The sequence below is a fragment of the Hippopotamus amphibius genome, chromosome 4, assembly GCF_030028045.1.
Source record: "Hippopotamus amphibius kiboko isolate mHipAmp2 chromosome 4, mHipAmp2.hap2, whole genome shotgun sequence".
NCBI classification, from domain to species: Eukaryota; Metazoa; Chordata; class Mammalia; order Artiodactyla; family Hippopotamidae; genus Hippopotamus; species Hippopotamus amphibius.
The window spans coordinates 13,349,992-13,376,342 of NC_080189.1; the positions used below are offsets into that span (position 1 = coordinate 13,349,992).

The following is a 26,351-nucleotide window of genomic DNA, read 5'->3' on the forward strand; positions in this document are numbered from 1 at the left end:
TATCCCTCATTTCCACTTATCTTCTGTGTTCTTAGGATAAAACAGGGAGTATTTTAACAGAAGTATCTGAGCTGGTAGAATCCAAAAACCTCCTGGGTAGACTACACTTCTTGAGACTGGCATTCATGTTCTCAATGTTATAAACACTTATTCATGAGCTGGGAATAAGCAAAGAAGCAGATAAAGAAACTAGAGTAATGCCAATACCCAGGAGTCATCAATGATCTCTTTTGAAACTACACTCAAGCCTAGATCCTAGGAAAAACTGGGACTGAGATACATAATGTGGCTGCCGTGGATCAGCTGGGATGTAAGGGTGTCGATGGAGATCTGTATCAGCTTATCTTGTAGAAATAATGTTCTTGATCCATGGAATGTAGCTGAAGATGTCAGTGAAGACAACAGTATGATCTGTCAGAATACATCCAGCTGCCCAAGACATAATTCCTTGTAATTCACCGCCACATGTGGCTGGTGCAGCTGTAGACACCTGCCAGACAGAGTAGAGGGGATCAGAACTTCCCTCCCACCTGGAAATTTTTTAACACTTGAACAAAGGAAAAATCCACTATATCTGCCATGCAAAAGAGCCCAGGATATAATAGTGTGAAAGCTTCTTTCCACTGTACTAACCACCCCTACCTCCTAGTCACTCCTAGACAGAAATTTCAAAATGGTAGCTGGAAAATAGCTACCATTTTTACACTCCAAAAAAATCTATTTCTCTCATCTTTAACATAGGGTGGAGGAGAGTGAGTCATCATTCTTCAGCCCCTCACTCTCTGAGCTCTTAGCCTGACTGCAAAATACAGACCCTCGTGAAGGATGAGAGGTAACAGAGACACAAAGACAAAGAGGAAGAGCAGAGATTGAGTTTATGGGCAAATGAGATAAGAAAGGTTACCTGGCATTTATCTGTGCTTCTTCCTGTGTGTCCAATACAGAACATGTCTTCAAGGAACTTTTCACCCAGTATAGCTTTGCAGATTAAATCAGTGTTCAATTCAGTCACAATGTAGTACAGGTTACTGCCTGGATTTCCTAAGCACAAGAAATAAAGGAGGCTTTCATTCCTCTTTCCATTTTCATAAGGTATCTTGCCTTCCTCTCCTTCAGGGCTTCTTTTCAGTTAGAATGTACTGCAGAGGAAGAAGTGATGGAATAGACCAGGGATTAAACACAACCTCCTGTTCATTTATCATCGTTGAAAGAAAATCAGCATCAAGGAGTGATGCCAACCAGGACACTCCACACATCAAACAAGATCTGAATCCAAGCTCTGCCATCACCAAGTTTATGACCTTTGACAATTTGTTAAATTTCCCTGAGTCTTGGTTTCCTCATTTATAAGATATAAATCCTAAGAAAATTTATCTGCATGATGTTTGACGATGGCTAACTAATATCTATAGGGTGCTTAATGCCTGGGACATAATTAGTGCTCAACAATGGTAGCTGTTACCATTGTTGTCGTAAGTGATAACCATATCACTGATAGGCAAGTAAAGGGAAAATGTGATTGTTTTACCAATTTGCAAATTAAGATTCAAAGAAGTTAAAAGAATTTGTCAATAACCCTATAATAAATGGCAGAACCAAAACTCAAACATAAATCCCTGAATCCCAGCCCTCTGTGGTGCGTGCAATATGATACATACATGCAACATTTTGATTTAGAATTTGATTTTCAAAGCCCTAAAGGAGATCATCCCTTCTACTCTAAAGAGTCGATATTGTTGCTCTATTTCTACCTTTATATATGTGCTTAAAAATAAGTTCCAATTCCTTCCCCTAGCTCCTCAGAGATCTTGAAGATGTGAATATATCCAAGAACACAGCTAACTTCCTTTTGACAGTTACTCACCAATAGATTCTTTATTCTCTACCCAGGTGTAAACCAAGCATTCTGGAACTCCCTTTATCTTGGCAGTAGGCAACTGAAAAATGCTGGAGGAGAAGAAGGTGAGAGGTATAGACAACTTTATCAGCATAAGATCATTTTTAGGTGAAGTCACAGTGAAGTTTGGGTGCACTACAATCTCCTCATAAGGCAGAATCTCCCCAGTGACGCCTTGAAAATTGTTGGCTCCAGCAGTTAAGATGACCTGGAGATCTCTGGAAAATGAAGGAGAGAAAAAAGATTGATACTATCACATATCACAAGGCTAATCTTATCCCTCTCTCTCTCTCACACACACACACACACACACACACACAAATGCATTTTCCTCCCACAGTAACCCATTTAACCTTCTCCTCTCATCTCTGTCCATTTGATCCTTTATGCGTAGCTACCACATGTGGTCATGTAGGTTGTGCACTAGACAACTCAATGGGCTGTCATTAACTTAGACTATAATGTGAATGGTGCCTCCAAGAGTTAAGTCATGCAATAGCTTGGTCTCCAACCTTAGCATATTTCCAGGGAGAAACTCCAATTCGAGACTGAGAAATAATTGAAAGAAGCATGCAAGCGGATAGTCAAGGCCTCTCTGAAAGTAGTAGGTTCTGTAAAGGGGCTCCTGTGGGAGTTGGAGGTGAACAGGAAATGTGAGATTGTACAAATGAAATAAATAACAGCTTAGAGAGTTGAAATATTTTAAAAGGATCATCCAAATATACTATGCTCTACTCATCTCAATCAAAACTTTGCTGCATTAACAGGGTTTTCTAATCATTCTTTAAGACAATAACAGTCAAAAATCCTGGATGTTCCACTGAGATCCAATTGAGACCCACTCACTAACATGGCTCAAGACCCTAAATTCAGAGTAGGACACTCTCCTGAAGCCCCTGAGTCTCCCACTCAGGGATCTCTCCAACCACAACAGTGAAATAAATACCACATTGGTACTGAGCACCACTTTTTTGTTGCACTCCCAAATGCTGTTTATTTTGTCTCCTAACAGCAGTAGCATCTCTCTCTCAGTCTGTTCTTGTCACTTTGTTGGGAGTTTATAAGATAAAGTCTGAAGGACTAGAACAGGAATAGCCGTGGTTAAGTCCATTCTTGAGCCAACCCCAAGGACTGACAAGTTCAGAAAATCTCATCAGAGCAGCATCCTTTAGAAGAACTTTGATTTGGGTCACTTTTACAAAACATTATACATTATAAAGACTTTCTTTAGTCATGTTTTCTGTCTTGCTGAGAACTGCCATACTGAGTTTCATATGCTTGGAGCAAACGATTTTGCCAGGCCTCCAGGTGGAGGTCTTTGGCCATGTTGTCTTTACTGACTGTTGCAGTTCTTCTCATTGGATCATCTCAGTCTGTTTGGTCCTCTATACCAAACATATGCTCCTTTTCCTGTTTAAATTCCAAACACATGCTCCCTTCCTGTTTAAATTCATATGCTATCTCTCTAATCGGCGTAATTCCCCAAGGACAATGTGAAACTGCAGTGGCCACTTTGAGGAAGTTTTGACAAGTGCAAGATTGTTAATTTAGAGATCTGTTAGAACAAAAAGGGAAGAAACCCTCATGATAAGTTTATTTCTCTCTTATCTGTCTAAATGAGAGATCATTTCATGACCCTCCTCCACTTCCATACCTTGAGAATTAATAAGTATTCGTGTTTAAGTATACAACTTAATGAAATTGTTAGGTCCAACCGATTGTTTAAATCAGCTGTAGTAACTCTCCTGTGTGTCTGTCAAATTAACTGTTTCTGTTTCTAAGATCATTCTCCTTTCTGGCAGAAGGAAAATCATTTGTGTTTATAGTGTTAATTTAATAACTATCTAAAACTGGCCCCATCTTATATTTTCATTTTTTCTTCCTCTATTTCTCCTTTTCCCTTCCCGTAAGAAAAATTGTTGCTTATCATAAAATATATATATATAAGTAAACACAGAAGTTTACTTATATTGAAGAAAATTCATAAATAAATAGATGATTCTTGGACAAATTATGGTGAGTGAATTTTGGCTTAAAACAACTCTGTGGCATGCAAAACTAAATTATGGTGAAAAAAATAACAGAATAGCAGTTGCCTCTAAGGAATATGGGTGGAATGTAACTGAGAAGGAGCATAGGAAGAACATTAGGATATTAACTTTAGACTTTATTACATTAAATAGCCACACTAAAATTTATAAAGTAACAGCTAAAAGAATAGAAATAAGGAAAAAAAGGAAAATTAAATTTAAAAGTTATCTAAAATACTAATCTAATAAGAGGGCCAAAGTATTTTTTACACAAAATAAAAAAGCAGAGTAGAAATTCAAAATAGGTAGAAACAAATATAAATATAGATAGCAATAATCAAAATAAATACAAATGGTCTAAACTTACCAGTTAAAAGACAAATTATAATATTGTATTTATGTAAATCCTGCTATATATACATTAATAAACATGGTTAAATCAAAAGGATACAGATAGGTGGAAAAGAAAAGATGTAAACATGATATACCAGCACAATAGTAACCAAAAGAAAACCAAGGGTTGGTATTAAAAGCTGACAAAATAGGCTTTAAGACAAAACATACTATCTATATGAGAGAAAGAAATGACATATAATAACAGGTTTGATTTACCAGGAATGTACAAAATACCTAAATTTATAAATGTACCTAAATTTAGAGATACCCAATAAAATAGCCTAAAAATATTCTTTTAAAAAACAAAAAGTAATAAATTCATAGGGCTATTTTGACCAGCCTACTAACACAGAGGAATATTTTAGCACAATCCTCTCATTTACTGGTATCAAGCAAAAAAAAACAAAATTAGTAAGGATATAGAAGATTTGAACTACACAGTTAAAAAGTTTGATATATTGAACATATATATAACCTTCCACCCTAAGATTAGAGAGTACACATTCTTTCAAGCACACAAGTAACATTTATAAAAATTGACTCCATACTAGTCCAAAAAGTAAGTCTCAATTATTTTCAAAGAATCAGTATCAGTTCTCTGACCACAAAACAATTAAATTAGAACTCAAAAGATTTTTTCTTTTTTTAAGTTGAATCATAGATGATTCACAATGTTTCAAGTATACAGCAAACTGATTCAGTTTTATGCATATATATATACACATATGTGTATATATTCTTTTTCACATTCTTTTCCATTATAGGTTATTATAAGATATTGAATATATTGATAGTTCCCTGTGCTATACAGTAGGTCCTTGTTGTTTATTTTACATATATTAGTGTGTATCTGTTAATCCCAAACTCCTAATTCACCCCTCCTCTACCTCTCCCCTTTGGTAACCATGTTTGTTTTGTATGTCTGCAGGTTATTTCTGTTTTGTACATAAGTTTGTATCTTTTTTTTAGATTCCACATATAAGTGATATCATATGATATTTGTTTTTCTCTGTCTGGCTTATTTCACTTAGTATGATAATCTCTAGGTCAACCCATGTTCCTGCAAATGGCAGAATTTCATTTTTTTATAGCTAAGTAATATCCCATTGTATATATGTGCCACATCTTCTTCATCCATTCATCTGTTGATGGGCACTTGGATTGTTTCCATATCTTGGTTATTGTAAATAGCGCTGCTATGAACATTGGGGTGCATGTATCTTTTTGAATTAGTGTTTTCATTTTTTTCTGGATATATACCCAGGAGTGGAATTGATGGATCATATGATAGTTTTATTTTTAGCTTTTTGAGGAACTCCATAATGTTTTCAACACTGGCTGCACCAACAGTGTATAAGAGTTCCCTTTCCTCCACATCCTTTCCAACATTTGTTATCTGTCCATTTTTTGATGATAGCCATTCTGACCAGTGCGAGGGGATATCTAATTGTTGTTTTGAATTGTATTTATCTAATAATTAGTGATACTCACTATCTTTTCATGTACCTGTTAGCGACCTGTATGTCTTCTTTGGAAAAATGTCTATTCAGGTCTTCTGCCCATTTTTTGTTTGGGTTGTTTGTTTTTTCGGTATTAAGTCCTATGAGCTATTTATAATCATGTGGAAATTTCAAAAATTACCTAGAATTTAAATAATAGTGAAAATGACCCACATCAAAGATAACAGATATAAAACCCACAAGAACATATACATAAATTACTAGAAATAGTAAGAGAATATAGCAAAGCAATAAGCTATTAGATCAATTTATGAATACCAACTGCATTTCCATCATCACCAATAAACAGAAAATATAATTTTATGCAAGTACTTCAATTAAAATGATAGAAAAATATAAAGCACTTTAGGAATGAACTTAATAAGATATGTGCAAGACATGTATGCAGATAATATAAAACTCTTGAAATGCATCAATGGGAAACATACATAGAGAGCTATCTCAGATCCCTGGCTAGGAAAAATCAATATCAGAAAATATCAATACTTTCCAACTGAGATAAAAAGTCAAAGCAACTCCAAATAGACCCCAAGAGAGTTTTTCAGAGAACTTGACAAATTGATTTTTAAATTTATGTAAAAGAATTCCTAAGCATTCCTGATGAAGAATAAGATGGCTGGCCAACCATATCATACACCACAAATTATGACAAAGTCATAATTATTATGGCACTGTGGTCTAAAATAAACCAATGGAACAGCAACGAGAGCCCAGAAACAGACCCATGTACAGACAGAACTTTGACAGATGACAGAACAGGTGTTGCAAATCAGTGGGGAAAGAAGGGACCATTGACAAATGATATTTGGATATTTAGCTTACAATGTTTAGAAAATGAAATTGGATCCCTACTTCACATCATTCACAAAAACCAATTCCAAATTATATGAAATTTTAATTATGAAAATCAAAGTTTAAAATCTTTAGAAGTAAATATAAAGGAATATCTTTCTGATCTTGTGGTCATAAAAGATACTTTCAACTTGGCACAATGCTCAATAACCACACATAAAGACTGATAATTCAGGTTTTAAATTAAATTATATTGAAGTTAAGAGCTCTTATTCATCAAAATACATCATAAAGAGACGATCAAGCCACGGAATGGAAGATATTTTCAATACATATAACTGACACACAAGTAATATCTACAGCATTTATAGAAGTTCTATGAAGCAATATTTTTAAAATTTAATACACAAAATTTTCAAAAGACATAAAGGAGTATTTCCCAAAAGAAACATTATTATCAGAAGAAGGAGGAAAGGGAGGATGGGGGAGGGAGAATGTTAATTATCACTACTACTAAAAGTAATAAAATTAAGACCATAATAAGGCAGAGGGTGGAGGAAGAGGAAGCTGAAGGAAGGTGGTCCAAAGGTATAAACTTTCAGTTATAAGATGAAAAAGTACTAGGGATGTAATGTACTGTATGATGGCTATAGGTAACACTGCTGTATGATATATAGGCAAATTTTTAAGAGAGTAAATTCTAGTTCTCATCACAAGGAGAAGATTTTTTTCCCTTTTTTCTTTTCTTTTTATTTTATCTATATCAGAAGGTGGATGTTAGCTGAACCTATCTTGATTTACATATACTGTGACAATCATTTCACAGTATATGTAAATCAAACCATCCTGCTGCGTGCCTTAAACTCATACAGTGATAGATGTTAATTATTTCTCAATAAAACTGGAAAAAAATTTTTTAAAAAAGACCATAATAAGATATTTGACACAATCAGGAAAAAAATTTAAAAGCCCAAAAATACCCAAAGTTGGAAGAACTCATAAATTGCTGGAGGATGTGTAAAAGTGAACATTTGCATGCTCTATGACCCAGCAATTCCACTCCTAATTATATGGTCTAATTATATACCAAGAGGTATACCTACAGATATAAACCAATATGTGCATATACATATATATATGTACAGAATATGTAGCACAGATATATATACAAAAGTACTTTCTAAGGTATGTGGTACAAGTATATTTACAGTAACAGTGTTCAAAATAGCAGAAAACTAGAAATAACTCAAATGTCTGTCAAGAAAAAAATGAACCAAACTGTGTGACATTCACATTGAAATATAATACAGCAATGAAAAATAAAATACAGTCACATCTAACAGTTTTGGATGAATCTTAAAAACATTAAGAACAATTTGCAGGTCTATTTTTATATGTATGTGAGATATTATATTATACCATTATTTCCTTTCTGCACACGTTAAACATAAGAATGCATAGTTAAGTTTTATCGAGTAGCTGAGCTCCCCTTCACCATCAAATCATTAGGATTTCCTGACCAGCACACGTTTTTTTTAGAATTTCCACAAGGAGTGTTGAGCTCCAGCCTTGAAGCGTTAACAAAGTCGATTGCTCCCCATCACTTACGGTAAGAAGCAGTGTGCTGCCGTCAACACCCACTGAGGAGCGATCAGAGTCCCCACACAGGGCTGGTAACTGGATTTCAGGTATAATAAATAGAAAAAGTGACTTAGATCTTCAACGTCTTCAACAAATAATGAAGTAACACCTGAAACACAGAGAGAGGAGAATCAATAACCTAGCTGATTAAAGGGAACTTGGCATGGTTATGGAGACTTCAAAACACCAGTGTCAGATAATATCAATATTTACCACAGTAATCACTTAGACTACCATATGGTACTAGAGTTCCATACTGTACAAACACCATACTAAGCACTTTAGGTACTTTAAAAATGTTTTTTAATTTTCAAAGAAAAAAAAACATGGGGTGGATACATTTTATATTATTTTACAGAGTAAGAACTTAACATTAGGAGACTTACTTAAAGCCATGCAACTAGTGAATGATGGTCAGTTTAAGGATTCCGACTTCAGTTTATCTGATCCCAAATCCCATGTATGTACTTCTCCTCTACATGACCTCCCTGCTTCCCCTCACCCTGTCTGCAGCTTTACAGAATGGTTTAGCTCATTTACAATCTCCCAAAGGCTTAAGGCTTCTTAGTTCTATCCATACTCACAGCAATGCAGCCTTTCCTACAGCTCCCTGACTTTTACTACTAGCAAATTACAAGGGATGCTCTGAGACTGGTCATCATGACTCCAACAGCAATAAATTCATTAATTAAATAAAATTAAAATTAAAACTTTAATTCTGGCATAAAAACATAGGGAGAGATACTTTGTACTGATGGACACTTAAATATAGTACAGTACTTATTCTCTGGAAATAGGCACCTGGATTCAAATTCTAGCTTTATGCTTACTAGTAGTATGAATCTGAACAAATTTTGTAAATCTCTGTATCTTAATTTCCTTATTTGTACACTGGAATCATAAATGAACTTCTCTCCTAAGGTTGTTGTGAAGATTAAATGTGTTAATATATGTAAATCACCTGGAGGAATGTTTGGCTTATAATGTGTGTTCAATAAATGTTATTTCTTACTAAGGCAGTTTTAAGAACATTTTTATGTTGATAAAGTGCAAAATAATGCTCATAAAAAGACATAGACAAAGCCTGTCTATGACCCACCAAATAACTAAACATCAGATATTGACTGATACCTCCATTGTTTGCATTATTTGCTATTTCTTTACCAGTGACAGCTCTCGCCCTAATTTAATCCTCCTACCTCCTAAATAAAACCTTTGAGGGACCCAATTAGGGTTAGGGTACCCCAATTAGGGTTATGATGTTCCCTCTTCTTGACTGCATCTAATTCTAAACTGACCCCATTTCTCTAACTCCATCTTCAGAATTATCCAGCACAAGCTCAAACCTTATAAGACACCCCTTCTAATTCCCCCTAACTGGGACACTTATGAGGTTCTCTGGAGTGTGTTCTCCCTGCTGCATAAAGCAAAATACACCTCACTTTAAAAACAATTACTGGTTAGTGGGTTCAACAAATTAGATCAAATCTTGCTTTCTCCAGTTTAGGAAAGGAGAGAGGAAAATATAAAACTAGTAATTTTTTTTAAAAATCTGTGTTCTAATTGGGGCTTCTCTTGCTATGTGAATTTATATTTCTAGGGCTATTAGTTTTTCATCTATACACATTAAGTAGTGAAGGAACAAAGACTTGTGCAATATCCCTGGCATTTAGACTTATACAATGTCTAGCACATAGTAGAAACTCAATACATATATATTATATAAATGAATTAATGAGAGATTAGAGCAGAACTCACTTTGTGTGCAGGGGTCCACTGGAAGGCTGTGAAATTAATGCAATGGTTTTATGGATTCATATGTGAAGCAAGCATCATCAGAAGACTAAAAGTTAATATTACATATACATATGTGTGTACTTTTTTCCAAATCTATATATATATGCATTTTTTTTTAATTTACTGAGTCCTTATATGTACCAGGAACTACTGATATATTGGATGTTAAATATAAAGTGGTATCCAGGACAAAAACAGATTTTGTCTTCATGAAATGAGGGAGGTAGACAATAAGCAAATAAATAAGCACGTGAATAAATAGTTACAAATTGTGATGAGACAGTAGCAGTGTTTTATAAGAAAGAATAATAAGGGCAGTAAATGAAAGATCTAATTCAGTTTGGTTGGTAAAGAAGTACTTGCTGGGAAACTGACAGTTAATCTGAGACATAAAAGATGAGAAAAAATAGCCATAGGAAGGTTAGCATAAAGCATTTCCCAAGAGAGGAAATGCATGTGCAAAGGCTCAAAAACGGGGAAGAACTGGGAGTGCTCAGGAATCTGAAAAGAACAGGTGAGATTGAAGCCTAGAGAGCAAGGAAAATATTGGCCTAAGGTGAGCCTGGAGAGGAGGCAGGGGCCTCATCAAGCAGGGCTTCAAAGCCACAGTCAGGAATTTGTCTTTTATTCTAAGTGTAATAGAAATTTTTAAAGAATTTGATGTATGGGAGGGATATGACCCATTTATATTTTTAAAACATCACTTGTTTCTGATTAGACACAGGGTGAAAAAAGGCAAGAGTAGAAACAGGTTAATTCACCTTTTTGTTATTACATAACTTTTTAATAACATTATAAAAAGATTCCAAATGTTTTAAGACTAAAAGAAGTTCTCATGCTCAGAAAGGCTGAGAACCACTGGCATAGGTAATATGCTCGTTCCTTCTTATTCTAAGCTCTGCCAGTACATAAATTGAAGTCTTATTTAACTCCCACAATCTATCCCTGATTCCAGACCATCTCTTGTTAGCTTCTAAGGAATCTGCACTACCACTAGATCCAACTTATCTCTAGCAACAAGATATCCAAAGTCCCTTGAAGCCACTGAGACTTCCAAGGAAAGCTGAGGAACAGATTTTCTCCTAATTAAGACTGAATTATGAAGCTGGCTGAGCCCTCAACTAAATATTGGTCATATACTCTAAATGTGTCCAGGTTTCTTTCCACCAAAGCCTGATGCCCTGTGACCCAAGGTACTGTGTCACTCTTAACAGAGTTAAATAAAGTCACTGATTCTAAGAACTCGTTAGAAACATATACATTGACTCTTTTTTCACCTTCCATTTCTTATCAGACCCTGACTCTTTTTACTTCCTTCTCTATCCAAGTTAGATTCCTTTATTTATCATTTCAACTATGCTCTTATCTTTGGAATGCCCTTGTCCTAACATCCTTGAGCCATACTTCAACTGGCCAAATCTTTACTTCATTTTAGTGCAATTATATGCCTCCACTGTATCTATAGCTCTAACTTTCCTAATTTCTAACAGGCATAGAACACATTAACTATACCCTCCTCTTAGAAACAAACTCCCCTGACTTGTGTAAAATCACATTTTTATTTCATCCTGACTCAAGGTACTTCACTGGTCTCTCATCTTCTACCCTCCAAAATATGAAAGCTCAACTTCATGATTTAAGATGGAGTAGCCCCATTCCTACCAGCTCCTCCCTTTTACGACTAAAAGAACCCTGCACAACAAGCACAACAAAAAAACATAGACTCAAAGTTGAAAAGACAAAAGTGGACTGCCTAGAAAACTGGGGACTTAAGGAACAGCATAGCAGTAACTTTTTGTTTCTATATCTCCAAGGATCTGAGACAGGGCACAGGAGCAGCTCACAACCCAGAACCACCAATAGACAAAAACAAAAACCAAACAAACAAAAAACAAAAATAACCTCCAAGTAAAAACCTGCACCTCCTAGTTACAGTAAAGGGAAAAGGGTGTCTAACAGAAAGTCTTTTGGATAATACCCACCCTACTCTAACCAAACAGCAATGGAAAAATTGCCTACGCATCATGGTTTCGCCAGGGCCAAACAGGCAGCTCATCTTCTATCCCCAATCCCAGTGGAAGCAGGCTTCCTGTTAGACACCGTTTTCCATTCCCTATAACTAGGAGGAGCAGGTTTTTACTAAAGGCTCTAATGTGCAAAGTAGGCAGCATGCAATCACAGAAGGGGAAATAAGCAGAGAATTGGAAATCTCAAGAAAGACCCAAAAAGAAACACTAAAAAAAAAAAAAAACCACTAACAGAAATATGCCTTTGATAAGTTTATTAGTAGACTAGACATGACTGAGGAAAGAAAGTTTGAGCTTGCACATGTATCAATGGAAATTTCCAAAGCTGAAAAAAGAGAACAAAGACTGAAAAAGACAGAAGAGAAAATCCCAAAACTGTGAGACAACTATAAAATGTGTAGCATATGCATAATGAGAATACCAGAGGAAAAGAGAGAAAGGAACAGAGGAGTATTTGAAATAATAATAACTGAGAATTTCTTCCAAATTAATGACATATCAAATCACAGATCCAGGAATCTCAGAGAACACCAAGCAGCATAAGTACCAAAAAATTACACTTAGGCACATCACTTTCAAACTACAGAAAATCAAAGATAAAGAAACAATCATGAAAGAAGCCAGAGGGAAAAAGCACTGTATCTATACAGGAACAACAAAAAAAGAATTACATCCAAATTCTCCTCAGAAGTCATGCAAACAAGAAGAAAGTGGAGAAAAATTTTTAAAGTATTGAAAGAAAAGAAATGCCAAGCTAGAATTCTGTACCCTGTGAAATTTTCCTTCAAAAGTGAAGGAGAAATACTTTGTCAACAAACATAAATGAAGGGAATTTGTTGCCAGTAGACTACCTTGCAAGAAATGTTAAATTAAAATCTTTAAGAGAAGGGAAATAATATATATCACAAACTCAGATCTACATAAAGAAAGGAAGAGCATTGAAGAATAAATAAGCAGAACTTGGTGTACCCCCCAAAAAATAACAAATTTAAAAAAAAAAGAATAAATAAGCAAAAGTAAAAAAACTTTTTCTTATTTTTAATATTAATTCATATCTATTATATCAGATAACAGCTTGTTTAAAATAACAGCAGCAACTATGTATTCAATTATGTATGCTTACATGCAGACATATATATGTCAAATGACAGCAATGATATAAGGGATAGGAGGGAGGAACTAGGATTCCTTTATTACTATAAGGTACTCCACACTACCCATGAACTGGCATAATGTTATCTGAAAGTGGACTAGGATTAGTTGAAAATGTATATTGCAAACCCTAGGGCAACCACATAAAAAGAGAAAAGTAAAAGAAGAGAAGTATAACTGATATGCTAAGAAAGGAGAGAAACTGGAATCATATAAATGCTCAGGTAAAACCACAAAAGGCAAAAAAAAAGAGTGGAAGACACAAACATAGAACAAGGGCAACAAATAGGAAACAGTAACAAATATGGTAGATATTAATCCAAGTATATCAATAATCACTTTTGAATGTCAATGGTCTAAATGCACCAATTAAAAGATGGAGATTGTCAACGTGGATTAAAATTTAATACCCAACTATATGTTGTCTACAAGAAACCCACTTTAAATATAAAGATGCATATAGATTAAAATTAAATGGATGGATAAAGATACACTAACACTAATCAAAAGAAAGCAGAGGGAGCTATACCGATTTGAGACAGAGAAGACTTCAAAGCAAGGAAAGTTATCACAGATAAAGAGGGGAGTTACATTATGAAAAAATATATATATATGATAAAGGTGTCAATTATCCAAGAAGACATACCGCCCTCAATGTGCCTGTGCCCAATGAGAAAGCGTTAAAGAATTATATGAGGTAAAAACTGATAGAACTGGGGACTTTCTAGGTGGCACAGTGGTTAAGAATCCGCCTGCCAATGCAGGGGACACGGGTTTGATCCCTGCTCCAGGAAGATTCTATATGCTGCAGAGCAACTAAGCCCGTGTGCCACAACTATTGAGCCCATGTGCTGCAACTACTGAAGCCCATGCACCTAGAGCCCATGCTCCACAACAAGAGAAGCCACCACAATGCGGTGCACATGCACCACAATGAAGAGTAGCCCCCACTCACTGCAATTAGAGAAAGCCTGTGTGCAGCAACAAAGATCCAATGCAGCAAATTAATTAATTTAAAAAAAAAACTGATAGAACTGAAAGGAGAAATAGTTGAATCCACTATCATAGCCAGAGACTTCAATACCACTCTATCAGAAATGGATGTTTCCTCATCAACAAATGGGTAAAGATGTGGTACATATATACAATGGAATATTACTCAGCCATAAAAACGAACGAAATTGGGTCATTTGTAGAGACATGGATGGACCTAGAGACTATCATACAGAGTGAAGTCAGAAAGAGAAAAAAAAATCATATATTAACCCATATATGTGGAATCTAGAAAAATAGTACAGATGAACCAGTTTGCAAGGCAGAAATAGAGACACAGACGTAGAGAACAAACGTATGGACACCGGGGGGTGGGGGGGGGGTGGGATGAACTGGAAGATTGGGATTGACATATAAACACTAATATGTATAAAATAGATAACTAATGAGAACCAGCTGTATAGCACAGAGAACTCCACTTTGCTGTATAGTAGAAACTAACACAACATTGTAAAACAACTATACCCCAATAAAAATAAAAAAAGAAAGAAATGGATGGTTCCTGAAGGCAGAAAATTAGTTAGAACATAGTTGAACTCAACAGCACCTTCAATCAACTGGATATAGTAAAAAATTACAAACTACTTTATGCAAAAACAGCAGAATATATATATTTTTCAAGCTCACATGAAAAATTCATGAAGATAGACCACATTCTGTGTCATACAACACATAATAAATTTAAAAGAATAGGAATGATACAGTGTCTGCTCTCAGGCCACATTAAAATTAAAAATCAATAACAGAAAGATAGCTAGAAAATCCCTAAATATATAGAGATTAAACAACATACTTCCAAATAACACATGGGTCAAAGAAATCTCAAGAGGAATGTTAAAATATATTAACTAAACTAAAATTAAAACACAACTTACCAAATTTGTGGATGCAGCAAAAACAGTGCTTAGAGGAAAATTTTTAGCATTGGATGTATATATTAGAAAATAAACAAAGATCTAAAGTCAATAATATGTTTCCACCTTAGGAAACTAGAAAAAGTAGAGCAAATTAAATCCAAAGTAAGCAAAAGAAAAATATTATAATAATTAGAGCCAAAATCAAAGAAAATGAAAAGAAACAGAAAAAAATCAACAAAACCCAAACCTGGTTCTTTGAAAAGATCAGAAAAGTCAATAAGCCTTAGCCAGTACAACCAAGAAAAAAAGAGAGAGGACACAAATTACTAACATTAGAAGTGAAAAAGGAGATATCACTACCAATCCCACGGACAGTAAAAAGACCATAAAAGAATACTATAAACAACTCTATGCCTACAAACATGAAAACCTAGATTAATTCTGTGAAAGACATAATCTGCCAAAACTCAAGCAAGAAGAAATAGACAATCTAAATATGCCTGTATCTATTAAAGACATCAATTAAACCATAACCTTCTAAAACAGAAAGCACTGGGCCCAGATGAATTCACTCATGAATTCTACCAAACACTTAAGAAAGTATACCAATTCTCTGCAATCTCTTTCAGAAGACAGAAACAGAGGGAATATTTCCTAAATCATTCTATGAGGCCAGTATTATCCTAATACAAAAACAAAGTCATTACAAGAAAACTACAGAAAAAGAAAAACTCTCATGATCACAGATGCACAAATCCTTAACAAAACATTAGCCAATTGAATCCAACAATGTGTAAAAAACATTATATGAACACTAAGACCAAATGGGATTTCTGCTAGGTATGCAAGACTGGTTCAACATTTGAAAACCAGTTAGGAGCGTCTTCCCTATGTTTTCTTCTAGGAATTCTCATGGCCTTATGTTTAATTACTTAATTCATTTTGAGTTAATTTTTGTGAGTGGTGTAAGATAGGGTTCCCATTTCATTTTTCTGCATGTGGTTATCCAGTTTTCCAAATACTATTTGTTGAAGACACTATCCTTTCTTCATTGGGTGTTCTTGGCTCCCTTGTCAAGTATCAATTGACTGCATATACAGGGGTTTATTTCCAGGCTCTCTATTCTGTTTCATTGTTCTATGTTTCTGTTTTTCTGCCAATACCACAATGTTTTAATTACTATAGCTTTGTAGCATAGTTTGAAATCAGGAAGTGTGATGCTTTTGGCTTTGTTCTCAGGATTGCTTTGGCTATTCAGGTCTTTTGTGATTCCATACAAATTTTAGGATTGCTTTTCTATTTCTATGAAAAATGTCATTGGAATTTTGATAGGGATTGCATTGAATCTATAGATGGCTTTGGGTAGTATGGAAACTTTAACAATAATAATTCTTCCAATCCATGAACATGGGATATCTCAATTTGTTTACGTCTCCTTTAATTTCTTTCTTCAAAGACTTACAGTTTTCATTGTACAGATCTTTCACGTCCTTGGTTAAATTTATTTCTAAATATTTTATTATTTTTTGATGCTACTGTAAATGGGATACCATAAAACTCCTAGAAGGAAACATAGAGACTAAACTTCTTGATGTGGGTCTTAGCAACGATTTTTTAAAATTATTTATTTATTTATTTATTGGCTGCATTGGGTCTTCATTTCTGCACACAGGCTTTCTCTAGTTTCAGCAAGTGGGGGCTACTCTTCATTGTGGTGTACAGGCTCCTCATTGTGGTGGCATCTCTTGTTGTGGAGCATGGGCTCTAAGCACATGGGCTTCAGTAGTTGTGGCACATGGGCTCAATAGTTGTGGCACACAGGCTTAGTTGCTCCACAGCACGTGGGATCTTCCTGGAGCAGGGATCAAACCCATGTCCCCTGCATTGACAGGCAGATTCTTAACCACTGCGCCACCTAGGAAGTCCCAGCAATGCTTTTTTTGATATGACACTAACAGCACAAGCAAAAAAAGCAAAAATTAACAAGTGAGGCTACATCAAACTAAAAAGCTTCTGTATAGAAAAAGAAACAATCAACATAATGAAATTGTAACCTACAGAATGGGAGAACATATTTGCACACTAGACAAAGAGACAAAGGGTTAATATTCAAAAAATGTAGAGGATCATACAACTCAAAAACAACAATAACAACAAAAACAGTTTAAAATGAACAGAGGAATTAAAAAGACATTTTTTCCAGTGAAGACATCCAAATGGCCAACAGGTACACGAAAAGATACTCAACATCATTAATCATTGGGAAATGCAAATCAAAACCCCAATGAGATATCATCTCACTACCTGTTACAATGTTTGTCATCAAAAAGATACAAAAATCTTTAAAAAATATTAGAAAATCAAATCCAATTGCAAAGGAGGAAATATAATTGTCCCTTCCTGTAGGTGACATAATTGTCTACATAGAAAATACCAAGGAACCTACAAAAAACTCCTGGAGTACATGAGTTCAGCAAGGTCAGGAGATACAAAACCAACACATAAAAATCAATCTCACTTCTATATACTAACAATGAACATATGAAACCTAAAATTAAAAATACAATATGATTTACAATCACTCCAAAGAAAATTAAATAATCAGGCACATAGTTAATAAAATATGTACAGAATCTTTATGCTGAAAAATTTTAAATGCTGAAGAAAGAAATCAGAGAACTAAATAAAAGGAATAACTTGCTGTGTTCATGGACTGGAAAACTCAACATAGTAAAGGTGGCAATTCTCCCCAGACTGGTTTATAGGTTTAATGAAATTCCTATCAAAATTCTGGCAAGGTCTATTAATTATGCAGAGAGGCTTACTGAAAATTTACCAGACATTCAAATCAGGTTTTAAGCCCATAATAAAAGTTTTAGTTATGTTCTACAAATGACTGAGCCTATACAGAAAATGACTAGTTTATTACCTATTTCCCAAACTTTCCTGCTCCTAATCCATCAGCTCTCCCTCTCCAACAAAGCTCCACAGCCTCATCTCCTAGTAGAGCCCCAATCAAACATAACAGAGATACCTTTAGTCACTCACCAGTTATCAGTAAGGTTAATAGGATACACTTCATGTTGATGCCTGAATCTTGTCTTGAGGATGAGGTTTTAGTGGAAACTAACAGGCACAAAGCAGGGATAAAACTTACATCCTGTTTGGAGAAAGTGCAGGTGAGAGAACTGGCAATGAGGACTCTACAAGTCTGTCATTTAGAGGTTTCTCCTTCCAGATGTAAATAAAGATTCATCAGTCACACCTGCCCACTCTCTGTCAATAGGCACAGAAATCCTCAGTCTAATTGATACCTGCCCTATGGGAAGATGAGTTTCAGGAGTCTGAGCTTTATCCACCTTATCTAGGGAAGTTAGGAGCCAAGTGTACTTTCTGTGGAGTTAAAATTCATCCCAAGTTCTTTCCCTAGCCTCTCAGTTCTTTTCACCAGTTCCTTCCTCACAGTGTCTAACTAGCACCCCTCCCTCTCCATGTCCCATTGACCCTCTCCTTTCTGAGCTACTTGGATGAAGCAGAGCTATGTCTCCACCCCTCTTTGTGACACTGACTCCCCTCCCCTTTATGCATGTCACACAGCCCACCCCTCCTCAGAACTGCTTCACTTGTTCAGGTCATATCTCAGAACCACAGACACCATTTGCGTAAAAGTTCCCAACCAACATCAGTACTAGTGGCTCCCGTCAAATCTCTAAATCTGCTCTTACTACACTGCCCTCTTGGAAAGGATACTCTCATTCATTTGCTCTCTCCTTTCTCTGTGGTTGCCTTTTTCAAATTGATTTTTTGGCGGCAAATATAACAATAATATTACATAAATAGAAAATACGTAAGATGGCAATAATAGATTTAGAGTCCCTATAAACCTGACATATTCTGTGGAATGAGGCCGTGGACAGATATGTCTCCATATGTACATGGAATCTATAATAATACTAACAGATGAGAAACATGAGAAAAGATTATGGCCTGGAATGGGGTGACAGTAGTGAGAATGGAAAGATATGGATGGATTTAAGAGATTTAGGAAAGTAGGATGGACTTTGGGATTGAGTGGTCAGAAAAAGAGAAATTTTGTAAAAGTGGAAGGTAAAATTATCTCCTAAAATAAGGAAAACAGGCAGAAGAATGAATTTGAAAGGCTGGAGGAATAAGGAGTTTAATTTTGACATGCTACGTAAATTTCAGGAGCTGATAGAAGATACAAACAATGGTTTCCAGGAGGCAGTTGTTTATATGGGACCAAAGCTCTGGGCTAGAGATACCACTGTGAAGCTCATCAACAGGTAGCGGTCCCCAGTGCCAACTCCTCCAGAAAATCTGCTCTTCTGCTCTTAGTCCTCACATCCCCAGACAAGCCTCAAACTCCCTTCTTGGCCCCGAATCTTTCCAAAAGATCGAAGAAAAACAACCTGAAAGTAAAGAATATCTCTTTCTCAAACTTTTATCTGTTTTAACTAATCCCACCCCCACCACAGAAAATCTTCCACAACTCAATCCTGTCTAGAAACCTCAAGCATATTTCATAAACCAGCCCCACTCCCAATGTAGCTCTGTGTTCATTGTGAGGTTCAGGGAGGTACATGCCATGTTAATTTTTCATTCCACACTTCAGGGAATTTGTGGGAGGGACTGTATAGCTTTCCAAGATCCATGAATGCTGGTTAATAAACAGAAGCCTGGAGGATATGGCTGAAAAGTGGTGGGTATCCAGTAGTAAGATGCAGATTGTACATCTTGTCTTTCCAGCCATGTGTGATTTGAGAAAATTGTTTAAATTCTGTTTTGATTCTGACACCTACAGATCAGGGTAAAAAAAAAAATGATACCAGCTTCAGCCCTGTCTCATCTTTCCAGGGTTGTTGTGACACTGGAATGAGATTATGAGTTTAGCAAACTTTAAGGGGCTAGGATGATACAAAGCATAATTAATTTTACATCTCAGACTAACCTGATATAAAATCACCACTAACAATGTCTGTAAAGAACTTAGCTCAGTGCCTGGGATGCAGTAAGTGCTCAATGAATGTTAATTATTAGCATCCCTGCTCTTCGTGTTCCCAACTAGCCAAGGATGACGGCGACAGACTATTATCAGCTGAAAAATCTATTCATAAGGTAAAAAACACTTAGAGGCCCTGCCTTCTGAATTGTCGCCAACCATTCAGTAGATCCTAGATCTAATGTAATCCAGAATGCAAATCATTCCCCAACTGTCAATATAACCAAAATAACTGCTCAATAAATGCCTTCCATTTCCACATTTCCTTAGCTCAAAGCCGCTGATCACAACAACAAGACCAAGCTGGTGATGATGGTTGAGTGATGAAACAGTGACCACAGGGAAAGATGAAGCTAGTGTAATAAAGATGGGAGGGGCTGAAGGAAAGTATAAGTAACCGTTAGGGGGGTTCAGAGCAAACCTGGGCACACGGTCTTCCTGAACTAAGGTGGAGAATCCTGTCCCCCACAGCTCTGGCCCGAAGAAACTCCATGCGGAGATGAGTCCTAAGCCTGGAGCTCCCTTTCCCACAGACAGCTGAACTACTTTCAGGAAGATGGGCTTTTAGGGACAGCAAATAGAGGGACCTGAATCCAGAAGTCTAGGAATAGGCTTCCTTGTCCTTCCCTGAGAGACCCCAATAGAGGCATAGTCCTCCATCTTCCCTGGAGCAGAAGGGCCTGCATCTGCCTACCTGGAGCCCTCTTCCTCCTTCCTGTTCATGCCCAGAGCTGCTTTTCAACCCCACTGCATGCCCCATGCCTAACCACATCCACTGATTCTCCTAGGTGTTCCTGAGGAAAATACTGAGCTGAGAGCTCCATGTTCTGCGGATCTCCCGTGCCTCACAGGGAAAGATTTAGACTGATATGAAATTTATCTTCTGTTTGAGTGTCCTTGCTGGTATGTATCCATGACTTTCTACCCTGTCCTATAAGGCACAGGTTAACATAGGACAGAGTAAGGCAGAGGCAGGATGTGTGGAGGGTGCAAAAGAAGAGTCAAGAAAAATTGTCAGAATCATAATTAGGGGTCTCCCCTCTCAGACTCCAAAGGCTCTCAGGACAGGCTGAACCCCCAGAAGTAAGCTATGGAGTAGGTTATGGTGTACACCTGCCTCAGAGAATGCTCAACAGTGAGTATTCCTCCCTGGTTATTCCAAAATGTGGGCTTCATCAGACAGTGGGCAAGTCTTGGTGTAGTCACAAGGACAGAGAACTCATTTTGATGTCTGATAGGCCCCCTTTTGCAAAAGCTTAGAGATTCAGAGTGCAGGGAATGGACAAGGTGGGAACAAAAGATCAAACGCAAGGGTCCTACATCCCACACTTCCTGACTACCATGAAGTTCTTCTGATGGGTGAGGCCTTTCCCACCACACCCTGATCGCCTAGGCTGCATCAAAAATTAGCTGTGTAAGCTTGGACAATGTCATTGATCTATCTGTGCTTCAGTTTCTACAGTCAAAATGGGGATATTACTACCTACATTATAGAGTCATTGTGAAGATTAAATAAATCCATGTAAAGCACTTAGAACAAGAGCTCAGTGTCTCCTATCCTTAATAACACACCACCCTTTCTTCCTTGGGGTTTCTAACTGTGTGACCACACAGAGAAGGGTGTGGTGAAGTACAGGCCTGGGCTTGGGGAGGATTAACATAAGAACCTGGGTAGCTGAGACAGGAACAATATTTCTGATACTAGAATCAGCCTTCCTCTTCTTTCATCTCTAGTTTTTTCTTTTTAAATCATTTATAAAAGCACTGCATGTTCATACTAGAAAATTTGGAAATATTAAAAAGTAGAAACAATAAACATCATTCATAATCCCACCTCAGTCAACACATGCTAGTGCATTGTTGGAATTTACTCCCGGGCTTTATTTTGTTATTTTTACTGGTTTACTTTTGTTTCTTTACTTGTTTCTAGACAACTAGATTACTGGATTAAATGTACATTTTTAGTTTTTTAACTTAAAGGTTATCAATATTTCCTTTGCTGTTTAATATTCTTTACAAATACAGTTGTAATATATATGATGTTCCATTTGTTCACATACTTTTCTATTTCAATGTCCAATCTTACTGTATTGGGCATTCATATTTCAAACACTGAGCTATTATAAATAATGCTAAAATGAGCATATTTATTAATAACTTTTTCTATAGCTGATTATTTCTTTAGAATCAAGAATTCTTGGGATTGGAAATATTAGGTCAAAGGCAACAAACCATTCACCATTCTTGATGCCCATTTCTAAAATGCTTTTCAAGAAGATGAGTCAATTCCCATTCTTATAATCAGTAAACTAGAGTCTTTTAGACTGAGTACTTTCTTAGACTGAATATTATCAACATTAAACAAAAATGATTACTATAAATATTAGATAAAATGGTATGTTATTTTGATTTACATTTTTATTCAAAAAAGTCAAACATTTTCACATTTACTGGCCAACTGATTACTTCTTTAAAATTGTCCATATTTCTATTCAACTAGAAAGCTGTTTATTGTCTTATTTGTTCTAAGAACATCTTATATATATTTCTCAGGGACATTCTTCTCCGTTCACTCATCTGTGCAGAAAGACGACCATGCCCCCTATCTGGTATACCTCAAGTCTCACTTCAACCCCTGTGTGGGTGTCCTCATCAAAAGCAACTGGGTGCTGGCCCCCGCTCACTGCTACTTACCGTGAGTACTGGGCATTCTCACCCACTACAACAGCTACTACTCATTCTGCACTGGTGGTTCTCAAATAGAGGCAACTTTCCCTCCAGGGTATTTACATTTGGGAAAGGAAGATATTTTTGGTTGTCACATTGGAAGGAGGAATGGAGGGGAGGCTGTGCTAATGGCATCTACCTAGGGAACAGAGGCCACGGGCAAGGAAGCTGCTGAATAGCCTACCATGCACAGGACAGCCCTTCCATGACAGAGAATTACCCAGCCCCGAACGTCAACAGCGCTGCTGTTGAGGAGCCCTGTTCTACACATTATGCCTCCTCAGTCTCCCATCAGTTTTTCAAGTTTTTTACTGGCATATGAATGTGTTTTGTCAGTTAAGGGACCAGCAGTTAACTGATGTGCACTCAAATGTGATTAAATTGAGGAGAATTTACAAAAAGAACTAATGACAAAGGCATGGTCTAGTTATAGGGAAAACACAGAGAATAGTTCAGTCCCCCCGCATTTAGTGTTAGAAAGGTTCGATAAAGAACCCTAGACCTAAAGGGGCAGAGGGAGAGAATGATTACAAGGGGGAGGGGAAAAGAAAGAGAGAGAGAGTGCTGTGCACAGGGACTGCCTGATAGGGGCTGTAACCTTTGGTCAAGAGACAGCCAACAGCCACAACCCTGTGGCAACTTTACAGGAAGAAAGATGGGAGGATAAATACTCCAACCTTTCCCTTCCCCCTTCAATTACTTTCTGGTGCTTCTTATTGGTCAAATACCAATCAAACACCAGAGGACAGGAAAGCTTATTGACTTAATCCACATATATCACTTTCCAAAGTACAGAGCAGGATGAAATACAGTTGTGAGTAGATCTCATGAAGCAAAGAGGAGATATCCAACACTCAAGTCACCTCATTCTCTTACCTCCACCAGAATGGAAATGCCTAACTGGATAGGCTGGAGCTGAAAAGGACGGAAAATAATATTTCTATGCCATGCATCCTTTTCTTCTCCACTATACTCAGGATGCTACATGAAAACATACTGGTTAAAGGCTCCACCACTTAACTGTGTGACCATGGGTGAATACTCTTATGTGCCTCCATTACTTCATCTGTAAAATGGGGTTTCAAAATAGAATCCACCTCACAGATTTGTGAGTGGTAAATGAGGTAATCGGGAATCCGGATAAAGCCCTTGGCAAAGTATCTGGCACACTGTAACATTCAACATCAGCTTTGAGGATGGTGATGATGATGGTGATTACTTCCAACCCCTTATCCCTCCAGAAATCTGAAAGTGATGCTGGGAAATTTCAGGATCAGAATCAGAGATGGGACAGAGCAGATAATTAACCCTATCCAGATTGTCCGCTACTGGAACTACAGTCACAGCTCCCCCCAGGATGACCTCATGCTCATTAAGCTGGCGAAGCCTGCCGTGTTCAACCACAAAGTCCAGCCCATCGCCCTCGCCACCAGCACCGTCAAGCCAGGCACCGTCTGTACACTTTCAGGCTTGGACTGGAGCCAAGACAACAGCGGTAAGTGCACCTCGCACAGAAAACCAGGGTCATCAGTTACCCCTGAAGAGGAGCACCCATGTCTGTACAGCTGAGAAGGAGGAGAATGGATGGAGACCAAAGGGAGATACTACATGAGTAGTATCTGACAACAAGAGACCCTCTCAGAAGTCCAAAGCTCCTCCTGTGCCAGGGTGGCTAATGCCCCACTGCTTCTCCAGAGCTTTGGCAGGTGGAGCCACCAGGCCACCTGACTCTGCACACAGGCCACGCCATTCCTGATTGTCAGAGGCACAATTCAATTCAAGAGGCTGTGCTCCTCTCTCCCATACTGGCTCACTTTACATGTGGAGGACACCCGAGAACTTGAGTCAGGTCACCTCTTATTCCTCTAAGAACAGACAGAGTAGAAAGAAAACTCTGCTTTTTAAAGGGACATAAAGGCTATTTCAAAATCCTCAAGATTAATTCTCATAACCATGCCCAAAATCATGTCTTCCTTTTGTCTCGTTATTTTCTTCAGACACAAGCACAAAACACCAGTTGAAATAGAGGGTGGTGATTGGAGGGCTAAATAACAATTGTGAACAGGAAGGTGTCTTTTATCCCTGTCTTCCCTCAGGCAGACACCCTGATTTAAGGCAGAACCTGGAGGCCCCAGTGATGTCTGATGCAGACTGCCAGAAAACTGAACAAGGAAAAAGCCACAGAAACTCCATATGTGTTAAATTTGTGAAAGTGTTCAGTCGAATTTTTGGGGTAATCTTTTCTCTCTATTCAACTTTCACTTATTTGTATTACATATGTCTAGTTAACTATTTAACTGTGATGTTTAAAATATAGTTTGGAAAATGTCATAATGTTTTGAAAATTTGAGAAGGCTGCAGCAAAGCCCCCCATTATCTTCAGTAAAGGGCCCTCCTTACAGATGTTTGTATTCATTAAAGGGCAGCACACGGTACCTAGAGTCAATAACACTTGCTAGGTTTTCATTCTCATAGCTGCAAGTGAAAATGGGTGTTGCTTTTAAAAAGTTAATTTAAACTTTTTATAAATTGAAACTGGCTTCACCAGTTCAGACAAATGCAGTTTGACTCCTTTTACACGTGAGTTCTAGCAAGGTTTTTCTCTGACATTCTCAATTTCACACAAGGCTGTTTATGACAAAGCTAGATAAATGACTCAAGCTTCCAGTCTCCCGACTCAGTGCTCTTTTCTTTACTTTTCTTTTAATTTGATTGATTGATTGATTGATTGACTGCATTAGGTCTTCATTGCTGCACAAGGGTTTTCTCCAGTTGTGGTGAATGGGGGCTCCTCTGCATTGTGGTGCGTGGGCTTCTCATTGCCATGGCTTCTCTTGTTGCAGAGCAGGGCTCTAGGCGCGCGGGCTTCAGTAGTTGTGGCATGAGGGCTCAGTAGTTGTGGCTCTCAGGCTCTAGAGTGCAGGCTCAGTAGTTGTGGTGCACGGGCTTAGTTGCTCCGCAGCATGTGGGATCTTCCCGGACCAGAGACAGAACCTGTGTCCCCTGCACTGGCAGGTGGATTCTTAACCACTGCACCACCAGGGAAGACCCTCAGTGCTCCTTCTTTGATGCAGCATGCTACCTCTAGACAGGGCACATCCACACTGCGGACGAGAGGAGGGCTCCTGTAAGGAGACGATCTGACCATATGTGTCTCTCTCCCTCTCTCTGTGTGATCCCTTGTAGGAGGTGGCCGTTGCTACTGTCATCTGCAAAGACAAGCTGCAGGGGATCGAGGTTGGACACTTCATGGGAGGAGATGTGGGCATCTACACCAATATTCAGAAATATATCACCTGGATTGAGAACATCACTAAAAACAAATGAGACCATACTACTCCCTCCGCATTCCAGTGACTCTGCCCTTGACGATACTAACCACAACTTTCCCCAGATTCAAAATAAAACGTCCGAATAGAAATATTTGGATGTATCACACCAA

The 26,351-nt window shown here is 37.3% G+C and overlaps 2 protein-coding genes across 3 annotated transcripts; one reads left to right on the top strand and one right to left on the bottom strand.

The window, feature by feature from the left end:
• Positions 1 to 319: 319 nt before the first annotated feature.
• Positions 320 to 20,942, bottom strand: LOC130851836 (serine protease 58-like). The gene is made up of 6 exons (XM_057732547.1): positions 20,877 to 20,942; positions 18,211 to 18,322; positions 8,244 to 8,385; positions 1,865 to 2,115; positions 905 to 1,041; positions 320 to 490 (listed from the first exon to the last, which is right to left on the bottom strand). The coding sequence occupies exons 1-6, from the start codon at positions 20,940 to 20,942 to the stop codon at positions 341 to 343; spliced, it is 858 nt and encodes a 285-aa protein (XP_057588530.1). The 3' UTR covers positions 320 to 340.
• On the top strand, positions 20,604 to 26,351 carry PRSS37 (serine protease 37). 2 transcript variants are annotated; one of them, XM_057733565.1, is made up of 6 exons: positions 20,604 to 20,630; positions 20,971 to 21,085; positions 22,736 to 22,877; positions 24,151 to 24,404; positions 25,006 to 25,142; positions 26,096 to 26,351. In XM_057733565.1, the coding sequence occupies exons 2-6, from the start codon at positions 21,052 to 21,054 to the stop codon at positions 26,234 to 26,236; spliced, it is 708 nt and encodes a 235-aa protein (XP_057589548.1). In that variant the 5' UTR covers positions 20,604 to 20,630; positions 20,971 to 21,051; the 3' UTR covers positions 26,237 to 26,351. The 2 variants fall into 2 exon arrangements, with proteins under 2 accessions (XP_057589548.1, XP_057589549.1); XM_057733566.1 differs by lacking the exon at positions 20,604 to 20,630 and having other exon boundaries at positions 21,052 to 21,085; positions 24,151 to 24,401; positions 26,096 to 26,236.